Source organism: Lepidochelys kempii, chromosome 1 (assembly GCF_965140265.1).
Source record: "Lepidochelys kempii isolate rLepKem1 chromosome 1, rLepKem1.hap2, whole genome shotgun sequence".
NCBI lineage: Eukaryota > Metazoa > Chordata > Testudines > Cheloniidae > Lepidochelys > Lepidochelys kempii.
In genome coordinates this window covers 251,612,419-251,625,218 of record NC_133256.1, presented here as the reverse complement: position 1 = coordinate 251,625,218, position 12,800 = coordinate 251,612,419, and the positions used below count along the sequence as shown (strand labels likewise).

Genomic DNA, 12,800 nt, shown 5'->3' with positions numbered 1-12,800 from the left:
ATTGCCCCGTATGCTCAGATCAATACGAAGGTGATCTTTTTGGATGCCTATATAATATATACAAACTTATTATTGCCAAGATTCTCTGAAGTGCCTAGTGAGTTTGGGTGCCCAAAGTGAGATAGTTTAAAAGGGCCTGACTTTTTAGGAAGTGTTAAGCACCCACTCGCTGAAATCAGGCCTCCATTAAGGTGGCTCAGGTTGGGCATTCAAAATCTCAAGTTAGTTTTGAAACTCTTGGCCCATATTTTGTTGGTATGTAATATGGACAAATCCCTGTCAGCATTCATTGGGCTGACAGGCTTGGAAATGCCAGGCACTGGGACACAAACAATATTGGTGATATTACCATGTCCAGATAAGAAAAATGTATGCTTGCTTTCTTCAAGGGATACATCCAATTTCTTTTAGTCCTGGATTTTAACTATTGTGTGTAACAAAACGTGTTTCATGTTTTTCTTTCAGGTATGGGAAGATAACTTTCTAATTTTGCTTTAAGTGCAGAATCACCTTGGAAGAAATTATTTCTACTAGGGTTTCCAAAACATCTGGCTAGTAACAATAAACTAATAAATTCAGCTGAGGAAAGCATAAACCAGATTCCCTTTGTCCAAATATTGTCGTATTTCTGCTGCTAAAGTGAAACCTACCAAGAGACCATGTTTTAAATAAGTATAAATAACATTAATTAGAATTTGTTGAATGCAAAGATAAATGAAATTCACCAGAACACAATTAACGTTTATAAACAGTGTAGCAGTAATATTCATTTCTAAAGCGAGATCGTCACCATCCTGTTACCCCGCAAAGAGAACTGTCCTTTCTTACAGATGATTTAAATAATTTCGACTGTGCTGCTCGCAGCATCATTCAAAAAGAAAATATTAATTTACAAAATAACAATTCTCCATATTTATTATGACAAATAAAAATCTTAAATAAAACAGGCTTTCTTTCCTCCTTCTCCCTCTCATTCCGGTTTCAGGTAGCTTGGCACTGAGTAATTGAACATTAAAAAATCAAGTTTGTAGACTTCGTACAGTTGTGTTTGGTGTTCCAAGCTGATGTTCTGGAAGAACTCTGTGGTCATTTCATCAGTAGTTCTCGTAGACTTTGCATAGGTGGGGAACTTCAGGTAACTGCCTACTCCTGCAAGTTGAAGGATGTAATTGGAATCATCTTCAAGTGTCTCATACTTTCCTATGAGGTCATAATGGATATGGCAGGGGTGACAGAGGGAGTAGACAGTTTGCCAGTGCTCATTGAAAGGTTCTTCTCTTTGGGTATGTGGGTCAATGAGATATGCCACAAACTCCTCGAATTTCACGTCGTCACCTTTACGCAGAGCCTCCTGGGTGGCATTTTTCCTTTGGCGCCTCACGATTTTGGTACCGTATCTCTTGTGAAAGGAGGTGTTGTACTTCTGGGTGAACTTGTTCCTGTAGGCTGACACCAGTCTCTCAAAAGGCTCGCGGACAAACAGGAACTTCATGTAGCTTTTTAAACGGTGGTTGATCTCTGGAATGCTGTACTGGTTGAGGGTCTTCAGGTTTGAGGATATATGGGCTTCATTGGCTGGTATTTCCATGGGGTCACTGTATTTGCCCCTTCCTGTCAAGACCATCATGATTCTCTTCCAGTTTGTACAGGCCACTTTGGGCACATAACAATAGATCATTTCATGATCTTCATCCACCACCAAATGTTTGAGATCGTTGGGTGTCAGCACACGGCGTTTCCTGCTAGACATGCTGTTGGCTCGACATGTATCTGTGACTTGGTCTCTCCTAACCTGATGAAGGATTGCTGTATTAGACAACTCCAACTGGAAAGAAAACATAGATACAAATAATTCAGTACACATGGGAAATTCTTGTTGTTTTTTTTTACTTACTAGGTTAATCCCCACTGCTCCATTTGTAGAAAAACAGACCATTGCAAGCACCATATTTGAAAGACTTAATTCTTTGGCTGAATGCAGTAATTCCAAAGTTGCAGGATAACCTTTTACCTCCAAATTTCTTGATTTGAGCTGGTACCAATGTGGTCATTAATATTTTACTGCTTTCCCCTTCGGCAAGGGACTGTGCAATCCTATGTTTCTTGGCAGCACATTTATTTGCCATGCAATTTTCCTGAAATATCGTTTTTTTCTTAGATATAGAAAAAGAATCTCTTCTGACCACTGCAGTCAGACTCATTTCTATAGAAGTACAGAACCCAGCCTGACCTTTACTGCTGAGACATGGCTGGAGAACACCATTGTCAGACAGTTTGCCAAAACAAAAACAGCATGTGATCTTGTTGCAGATGTCTTTCACACTACAGAATTAATAATCTCAGCTCATTTCTTGGTTATAACCTTGTCATGTGAAATAAAACCCAGGGAGATTTCTGCTTTTCCAAGGAGAGTAGTCACTGAAGTGGTATCTCGAGGAGCAGGAAGAGAATTCTAACTATAACTTCCCACCTATTGATTTGTGTTTAGTAGAGAGTGGTGAAGAGTATGCAGCCTTTTAACACACTAGTACTGCGAACACGTTACCCTTTATTATTTTGTTAAGTTTCTTAATTTTTTAATTGTTGTGGGCAGAGTTTTGTTGTGGGTTGTTGATGGGGCTAGCTGCTATTGTCAATTAACTTATATCATACACATAGAATGCTATTAGGTGCCTTTCTGGCATATTTAGAAGGAATATCCATCTGAAGATTTCATAGAGCTTTACAAATCCTAATTAACTGAGCCTCCCAATGCCCTCCCCTCCCTGCGCTGTACTGTAGTTAAGTATTAATATTTCTATTTTACAGATGGGAGAAATACGAGACACTTGGGTTAAGCACTGAAATCTCACCCAGCTCACAGGTGCCTAACTCCATTGACAGTCGGCACCTAATTCCCGTAGGTGCTTTAGAAAATCCCGCTCAGTGACATTAATGCTTTAGGGTATGTCTACGTGGCAGTCAGGAGGTGTAACTGCAGCAGGCATTGACATACCCAAGCTAACTTGAATAATAGAGGTAGTAAAGCCATGGCAGAACAAGTGGCTGCACAGGCTAGCCCACCTGCCCACAACACAGGGCACAGGCTTGAGTGGCCACTGTCTGTGCATGTCTATGCATGCTGGAATCACAGCTCCCGATTGCAGTGTAGACATACTCTTAGTTCAACTAAACCAGTGCTAGTTTGGATCTATGTCAGTTTAACTAAATTGATGTAGCTGGTGCAATTCCCTTTAGGTTGGTTTAGGAGTGGGGGCTTTTTTTTTTTTTTTTGCAGTTTAGTTCCTAGGCAATTTTATTATAGGTTGAACTAGGCTTGCTTTATCTGATCACCCTTACAGGTTAAAAATCACACCTTTCATTTAAACGGGTGCTGCTCTGCATAGTACAGCAGTGTTATCAATTCTTGCGACTTTACTACAAGTTTTACAAACTTTGGTACTTATATTGACACCCCGGTACCTGGCGTTATGCGTGAGATTCTCAGCTTTCATTAAAAACATATCTAGCCTTCATGGTTGGGGAGAAAAGGTTGAAAATGTGACCCAAATGCAACCTAAAGGTTAAAAAAAAAAATAATCAGAAGGCCAATAACTTGACTTTTGGCTGAATCATGAGAATATTTTTAACATTGAATATTTGGGGGTGGTGATACTGTTGTATACAAGGCCTAGCTGGTGAAACTCTCCCCTGTGCAGAAGGCCAGCACAAAGGACACAGTTAGGCTTCAGTGGTGCATAAGCTAAGTGGTGAATGGGCCTTATGCTAGCTCTCTGCATAGGGGAGAATTTCCCTCCCTCTCAATTGCTGCAGGTTGGAGAGGAAACTGCCACAATCGGGACTGGAGCTCCGATTTGGTACGTCCCAAATTTTTTGCATTTAAGGCCCAGTTGAGCAAAGCATTCACATATTTGCTTAAGTCCCATTTAAGCTAGACAGACTCCTAAATAGAAGAACTATTTAAAAGTCCAACTAAACCTCCTGTTTTTGAAAAACTTGACCCACACTGTTAATGTGAGAAGGTCTGGCTCAATGTCCCTGGTTAAGCATGTGCTTAAGGGCTTTGCTGAACAGGAATGGATTTAAGCATCAGGGCCTAACTTTGGCACAAGTATATTTAGCCTCTGCAAATGTAAATACATAAGGAGAGAGAAAATTACTGCTTTTTGCTAGAAAGACCATCCTAGCTACTGCAGGACAAGGTAACTTTCTCAGAGTTGATCATGTCATTCGGGTGACCCTACACTGCAATTTTAGTTGCTAGGACATTATTACATTTACACAGTGAATTTCACCCTGAAGGATCCCCAAGCACCACTGAAATGCTGTCACCTTTGCAACATGAGTGGTGGCAACAACAGGCATACGGCATGCTCCACAACAATGGGGAAAGGAGGGGCAACCTCCTCAGGCGACCCACGTGTTTCAAAAATAGGAGGTATGGATGGGCTTCTAAATCCCTATTTGGGCACCTTAAGTGGCCTGTTTTCCCCCCAAGTGCTGAGCCACTGAGATTAGTGGGACCTGCTGGGTTCTTGCCGCTTTTGAAAAGCGGACCGCTCATTTAGTTGACTAAATTGGGATTTAGGAGCCTAACCTCCTACTTCTGCAAGGCTTGGCCCTGATTAATATGTCAATGTTTGAACATTTAAGTGCAGTTGGTGACCCGTTTACAGAGTACTATGGAATCTTTAGTGTCTACGGAGAGGAGACAAGCTGGTTTTGTGATTCATTTAAAATATTAATGATCAAGCAAACAACTATTTAAATATTTCAATTGTTTTATTACAGGAAAAAATCCCGGCTTTGCAAAAAATTACAGAACTAGGTAGGAGACTGTTGTTCTAATCCTAGCCCTCCTAATCCACTGTGTGACTTGGGCAAGTCACTTCACTTCACTTCTCTGCACCTGTTTCTTCTCCTACCCTTTGTATTATCTGTTCAGATTTTCAGATGTCAGCCAGAGACTGTTCCTGGCCCCTGCCCTGTGTGTCTGGACAGTGCCGAGCACAATGGGTCTCTGATATTCATTGGGGTCACCAGGTATTACTGTAATACAAATAAAATGAAAACCAGCCATTCTACCTTCTTTGCCTCTTTCCCAGAGTTTTAATCCATACACAATGGCCTAACACAAGCAGTGTAGACAATCTGGATCATCTCCTGTGTGTGGCATTCCTCTGAATGTTGGCCAGGCGCATTTAAAGGGCAGTTTGATGTTACAGTCCTGGAGATGGGAAGAACAATCTACAGTTGGCTTCCCATGTCCTATGGAAGTCGACTAGCAGGGAATTTGTACGTAGGATGTCTAAATGCTGTTGTCCAGGATCACACTGCTGTTTAAAGAAAATGTCTTTTCTGAGGATAGGGGGGAAAGAAATAAGAAATTCAACAGCTGAAATTGGTATTCTCTTCACAAACCTACAGGAGCAACATTATCCATTAAATTAACTGGAGTTACACAAGAGATTAATTTTGCCCATGGTACTGAACAAAACACTGCTCTTCATATGGGTAGAAACACCCCTGATTTAGTTAATGGCAAAATTGACTTCCGTTGACAGCAGTAGGAGCAGGATAGGGCCCAGTACCTTATTTTACTTCCAGATTCAGAACAACTTCTAAAGTTTGCAATATTCTAATGTGTGTGTTTTCTTGTGGCTCTGTTTTTGGACTATATAGAGGAATTACTGGGAGATGTTCCATGGCCTGTGTTATATAGGAAATCAGTGAAGATGATGTAATGGTCTCTTCTGGCCTTAAAATTTATGAATGAATCTTTGCAGTGCTATACTTTTTACTTCCCCTTCCATATAATTAGTCCTAGAGTTTCTCCTCTCGGGGCATATGCACATTACCATTAATGGGAATTTAATATAGCCAGGCAAAAGAGAATAATGTCCCATTTTGGTTTGCAACTAAACTGGGTTGCCCACCATTGAATTCACTCTTTAAAGGGCACATTCCAAATTGGTGCTTATTGTGCCTTTTGCTCTTTCAATATGAAGAAACTACTCGGGCACAGTTAGGTCCCAATTACCACATAGACTAAAAAGACACAAATATGTCAGGCCTAGCTACTTATATACCACTGCTCTGGGTCTGGCGGCTTCTAAACCACAGAATACAATGAGCACCACTAGAGGGCTCACTAACTATTTAAAAACCCACTCTATTTAAGAAAAAGAACAGGAGGACTTGTGGCATCTTAGAGACTAACCAATTTATTTGAGCCTAAGCTTTTGTGAGCTACAGCTCACTTCATCGGATGCATTCAGTGGAAAATGATGAAGTGAGCTGTAGCTCACGAAAGCTTAGGCTCAAATAAATTGGTTAGTCTGTATTTGCAAAAAGAACAGGACGACTTGTGGCACCTCAGAGACTAACACGGCTGCTACTCTGAAACCACTCTATTTAATATACACTCTACAGCACTTGAACTATTCAGCCATCCCCAGAGCATGGAAGACAATCAACACCAAGCAGGAGACCTGCGACTGGGAGCTTCACTCTAGACTTTTGCCTATTGGGTCAGATTTCTTGAAGAGCGCACTAGCTTCACTGCTGTTGCAAGGTGGTGTAACTGCGGTGAAATCAATAGTTGTGCTACCTTTCATAGATATTAAGGTCAGAAGGGACCATTATGATCATCTAGTCTGACCTCCTGCACAACGCAGGCCACAGAATCTCACCCACCCACTCCTGCGATAAACCTCTCACCTATGTCTGAGCTATTGAAGTCCTCAAACCATGGTTTAAAGACTTCAAGGAGCAGAGAATCCCCCAGCAAGTGACCCGTGCCCCATGCTACAGAGGAAGGCGAAAAACCTCCAGGGCCTCTTCCAATCTGCCCTGGAGGAAAATTCCTTCCCAACCCCAAATATGGCGATCAACTGAACCCTGAGCATATGGGCAAGATTCACCAGCCAGATACCCAAGAAAGAATTCTCTGTAGTAACTCAGATCCCACCCCATCTAACATCCCATCACAGGCCATTGGGCCTATTTACCATGAATGTTTAAAGATCAATTAATTGCCAAAATCATGTTATCCCATCATACCATCTCCATAAACCTATCGAGTTTAATCTTGAAGCCAGATAGGTCTTTTGCCGCACTGCTTCCCTTGGAAGGCTATTCCAGAACTTCAGTCCTCTGATGGTTAGAAACATTCATCTAATTTCAAGTCTAAATTTCCCTATGGCCAGTTTATATCCATTTGTTCTTGTGTCCACATTGGTACTGAGCTTAAATAATTCCTCTCCCTCTCCGGTATTTATCCCTCTGATTTATTTATAGAGAGCAATCATATCTCCCCTCAACCTTCTTTTGGTTAGGCTAAACAAGCCAAGCTCCTTGAGTCTCCTTTCATAAGACAGGTTTTCCATTCCTCGGATCATCTTAGTAGCCCTTCTCTGTACCTGTTCCAGTTTGAATACATCCTTCTTAAACATGGGAGACCAAAACTGCACACATTATTCCAGATGAGGTCTCACCAGTGCCTTGTATAACGGTACTAAAACCTCCTTATCTCTAATGGAAATACCTCACTTGATGCATCCCAAGACCACATTAGCTTTTTTCATGGCCATATCACATTGGCAGGTCATAGTCATTCTGTGATCAACCAATACTCCAAGGTCCTTCTCCTCCTCCGTTACTTCTAATTGATGCGTCCCCAGCTTCTAACTAAAATTCTTGTTATTAATCCCTAAATGCATGACCTTACACTTCTCACTATTAAATTTCATCTTATTACTATTACTCCAGTTTACAAGGTCATCCAGATCTTCCTGTATGATACCCCGGTCTCTCTAAATTGGCAATACCTCCCAGCTTAGTATCATCCGCAAACTTTATTAGCACACTCCCATTTTTTGTGCCAAGGTCAGTAATAAAAAGATTAAATAAGATTGGTCCCAAAATTGATCCCTGAGGAACTCCCTGAGGTAATCTCCCTCCAGCCTGACAGTTCACCTTTCAGTATGACCTGCTGTAGTCTCCCTGTTAACCAATTCCTTATCCATCTTTCAATATTCATATTGATCTCCATCTTTTCCAATTTAACTAATAATTCCCCCTGTGGCACGGTATCAAATGCCTTACTGAAATCTAGGTAAATTAGATCCACTGCGTTTCCTTTGTCTAAAAACTCTGTTACTTTTGGTTGGTTTGGCACAATCTACCTTTTGTAAAACCATGTTGTATTTTGACCCATTTACCATTGACCTCAATATCCTTAACTACTTTCTCCTTCAAAATTTTTTCCAAGACCTTGCATACTACAGATATCAAACTAACAGGCCTGTAGTTACCCGGATTACTTTTTTTCCCTTTCTTAAAAATAGGAACTATGTTAGCAATTCTCCAATCGTACTGTACAACCCCTGAGTTTACAGATTTATTAAAAATTCTTGCTAATGGGCTTGCAATTTCATGTGCCAATTCCTTTAATATTCTTGGATGACTATTTAATATTCTTGGGCCCCCCGATTTAGTCCCATTAAGCTGTTTGAGTTTCACTTCTACCTCAGATATGGTAATATCTACCTCCATATCCTCATTCCCGTTTGTCATGCAACCATTATCCCCTAAGATCCTCATTAGCCTTATTAAAGACTGAGGCAAAGTGAAGCAGGTGCATTGTTCTTGGCATTTATAGGCAGGTTCGCTCCCCACTAGTAAAGCAAATGCTCTTCGATGGCTGACCCACATATCAAATGAATCTTAGGAAGCAGCTGTCGTCTTCTCTATCCACAGGAAGAGCACACTGCTGGTATTCACCTAGTGATAAGAGGTGATTATGGGTCTCAAACTGAAGTGGAGGGAGACATCAAAGGACTCTCACGGTGCAGCCCAGAGGTCAGTTAAGGTAACGCAGCCACTGACTGAATTCATAGGGTGATACCAAGCAGTCTCCTGCCAAATTGACCTATATTCCATGTACTGTCTACCCCAGGACTTATTAAAATTGCATGTATATTATCCTAAGTGTGCCCTGACTCTTATTTTAAAATAAGTATATTAAAATATTAACTCTGAAGTTTCTTGTGCTGTGGCCCAGAACCAGCATTTCATTCTATATTCTGTGCAGGGACAAAGTCACTTATTGACTTCATTGGCTCAACGTGGAAAAGAGACGCAAATCTGCTGCTGATTCTGAAACTGCATCTTCTTAACCTAGGGATGAATTTGATCTTGCAGGTTTGTTTTTTCTAAAGCTGCACAGTTAGTCTCCTTTAAAGACATGCCTGTGATTCTAAGTTTAGCTATGTCAGTGCAAAGCAAAGGAAAATATACCCAGAGGTTATTTGAACAATTTACTCTGGGTGCTGAAATAACAAGTGGAATTGGATCTCACTCATGGATTGGGTGAGAGGCAAATCAAACAGCTAGTACGTGCTCATACTTCCCACTGAAGTCATTATATGCTGGGCTTCAGTAGCAGTTATGGAAATGTAACTGAAAGGATAATGTGGACCCTGTTCTTAGGTTTGGATAAATTCACTGCTAGAGTTAATTAATTGCAGCCTTGATTGAGGAAAGTACTTAAGCAACACTTAAATCCATCCTTGGTTAGGATAGCACTTTAAGCATGTGTTTAAGTCCCACTGAAGTCAAGAGTGGGGATGGGGTGGGGGCAGCAGGAGAGGAAGATCAACACATGTTTTAGTTTATTCACTAAGTTAGGCCTTGATTCAGGAAAGTGCTTACAGTTTTTGAAGACATGCTAAAATGCATTTGTTTTACCCTAATGAGACTGACCCTCAGTCACGGTTTCTTTCCTGTTGGCATGGTAACCTTTGAGACAGATAAAAGACCATATAAAAACGGAAAAGTTTCTCACTCTCCTGATGTGGCATCAGGGTGAAGCAGGACAACACACCACAAATAGTTTCTTCAGCTCTCAATCTCAGGTCCAGCAGCAACAAACAATTAGCCAACAGTCTGATACCAGAAATAGCTACTAATAGAGGTGCTGGCCTCATTTAGACCTCAGATGAAATACAAAGGAAAAGAGACCTGTTTGTTTTTTTAAGGGTTCTGCTCACCTGGGGATGTGTGTGTGTGTGTAACATAGATGGATCCTTTAATGTTTTGAGGGTTAACAAATCAGCTGCTTTCCATGCTCTTGACTTCTGTAGAAACTGTCAGGTAGGGTACGTGTGCTGAATATTAGTTTTAGTTATCTTTAAGTGACATTAGATGGAATACCTAAAGCATGGCTAAATTCAAAGAAAAGAGAAACTGTGTGTTATTGCTAAGCTCATCCCGTGCCTTGCAATGTCAGGGCCTGATCCAGGGAGGGGCTGAGCTTCTCTTGCGAGTTGCTGATCATCATCCATTATTTTTCTTCAGGACACTCAGCTCTTTGCTGGATCATGCCCAGAGCTAGGCATGTGTCATGGTTTTGTGCTGTTTCTCTGCAGGGGCATATGCTACTGGGACCTGCATTTGCTGACAAATTGACAGCCATCAACCTTCAACACAGAGAACTACAGATTTATTGCTAGAGGATAAATTACAGTAATGAGCTGGGAGGTATTTTCTTCTGGGTACATAAGCACAGCAGGGTGAGCTAATCCTTGAGGGCCTTTCCTGGCTTCGTGGTCAAGCAGCATCTTCAGAATCTGACCTGCTAATTGAAAACATTTCCTTAAGTAGTGTGTTATACTTCAGGCTTTATGGGTATTTGGCTTGTTCCAGTTCATTAGATATCTGCACTTAAGGCATTTCCCTAATGGGGGAGTGAGGAAATACCCGTATGTCACTAAAAAAAAGATTTTCCTCAAATACCTCAGCATTGGTTAACCTCCCAATTTGCCCTTCACAAAAGAATATCTGTTGTAGTGAAGACTTTACGTTATTTTGGACCAGAAATGTGTACTGTAGGTCAATAATTTAGAACTGTGCCTTGAAATAAATTTAGCTGGGGGTTTGATTTTAAAGGTAACCCAATAGATTTGGAGATATTGTCAGAACTCTGCTTTATTTAGTCCCATGACAAATCTGTAAATATTAGACACTTAAAATCCATCTTTTGTAGCTAGACTACTAAAGTTTAGCTCTACTAAAGTCAAGGTTGAATTTGGCTGCAGCCTGAGTCTCTACAACAGGGGTGGGCAAACTATGACCTGGGGGCTACACCCGGCCCTCCAGACGTTTTAATCTGGCCCTCGAGTTTCCGCTGGGGTCAGTGGCTTGCCCAACTCCGTGCAGCTCCCAGAAGCAGCGGCATGTCCCCCCCTCCAGCACCTACATGTAGGGGCAGCCAGGGGGCTCTGCACCCTGCCCCACCCCAAGTGCTTCCCCCGCAGCTCCCATTGGCCAGGAACTGTGGCCAATGGGAGCTTCAGGGGCGGTACCTGCGGACAGGGCAGTGCGCAGAGCTGCCTGGCTGCGCCTCCGCATAGGAGCTGGAGAGGGAACATGCTGCAGCTTCTGGGAGCTGCTTGAGGTAAGCGCTACCCGGAGCCTACCCCCCTGACTCTCTCCTGTGCCCCAACCCCCTGCCCTAGCCCTGATTTCCTTCCCACCCTCTGAACCCCTCGGTCCCAGCCTGGAGCACCCTCCCATAACCTGAACTCCTCATTTCTGGCCGTGCCCCCCAGCCAGAGTCCTCACCCTCTTCCGCACCCCAACCCCTAATTTTGTGACCATTCATGACCTGCTATACAATTTCCATACCCAGATGTGGCCCTTGGGCCAAAAAGTTTGCCCACCCCTGCTTTAAATACAACTTGGAAATAAGCATTCTGGCAGTATCCTAGACTGGCAACAACAGAGAACAATGGCGACAAAGGTGCGGTTAAAATAATCAATTTAAATACAGTATTTTTGGAGGACAGACGGGAGCCTCAGGAAGGACAAAGATCATGAACCCAGGATAATTTGAAGAGGAATATTAGTGCTGCAGCATTTCTTGGGACCTAACATACAGAAGGGAAACTTGGGGTCTCAGGTTGCATGTACTAAAAGCATGTTGTATAATATTTTCAGTGTTATAAAGTGGCTGGTAGAAAGGAAAAGAATTTAATTTGGCAGATTTCCAATTCATTGTCTCATAAAACAGTAGTGAAACCAAGGCAACCAAAGGCTAAACCCTTAGTGTAAACTGGTGTCGCTCTGTTGTAGGCAGTGGAGCTACACGCATTTATACCAACTGGAGATCTGGCTCCAAAAGTCTAACAATCATGTGACTTTGATCTGGTCCTTCTATGACAAAAAAAAGACAGTATGTTTGATGAATTTGTCCACTTTTGGCTCATACCATCATAAATCACTGTTCATATTAAAAACTAAAAGTTCCTACCATTTACGAATTTAATTTAAAATGAAAAACCTTCCTGCGCTCTCCCCTGCATTGCTTGAGGTCACCATACACTTTCAGTATCTGTTATGACACTGCTAACACATTGCTGATTTCCATAAAAAGGAAGAGGTTCCCAACGCGGTAACTGGAAAGAATCAAGGGGAATGCAGTTACGTTGCAATCTGCCTAGATTCATCCAAAGCTGTTCGCAGCAGGGGCTTGAGAGTTCCCATCATTTCACTTTGGGGAATATCCCCAGTAGCCACTGTATATTGCCCCCCTGATGGTATGACTGCCACATTGTTTCAGACATGCTGTGGACAGCTATCACCAGTTCATGTCTATGGTACACTGCAATATGAGGAGTATGAGCATCCTGATACAGGAGTCAAATCCAGGACCTAATGGGTGAGTTAAAACAGACCTTTCAGTTTGATCTTGTAAACCCCCTGTGTGCAGAACTCTCACTAAGGTCTATGGTAATTTG

At 42.0% G+C, this 12,800-nt stretch overlaps 1 protein-coding gene across 2 annotated transcripts in view; it reads right to left on the bottom strand.

Annotated features, from left to right (window-relative positions):
• Positions 1-888: 888 nt before the first annotated feature.
• Positions 889-12,800, bottom strand: part of CHST11 (carbohydrate sulfotransferase 11) — a 231,185-nt gene continuing 219,273 nt past the window's right edge. For both annotated transcript variants that reach the window (XM_073324017.1, XM_073324007.1), the window contains exon 3: positions 889-1,825. In XM_073324017.1, coding sequence (XP_073180118.1) covers positions 971-1,825 — 855 coding nt within the window. In that variant the 3' untranslated portion in view covers positions 889-970. The remainder of the gene's footprint in view (positions 1,826-12,800) is intronic.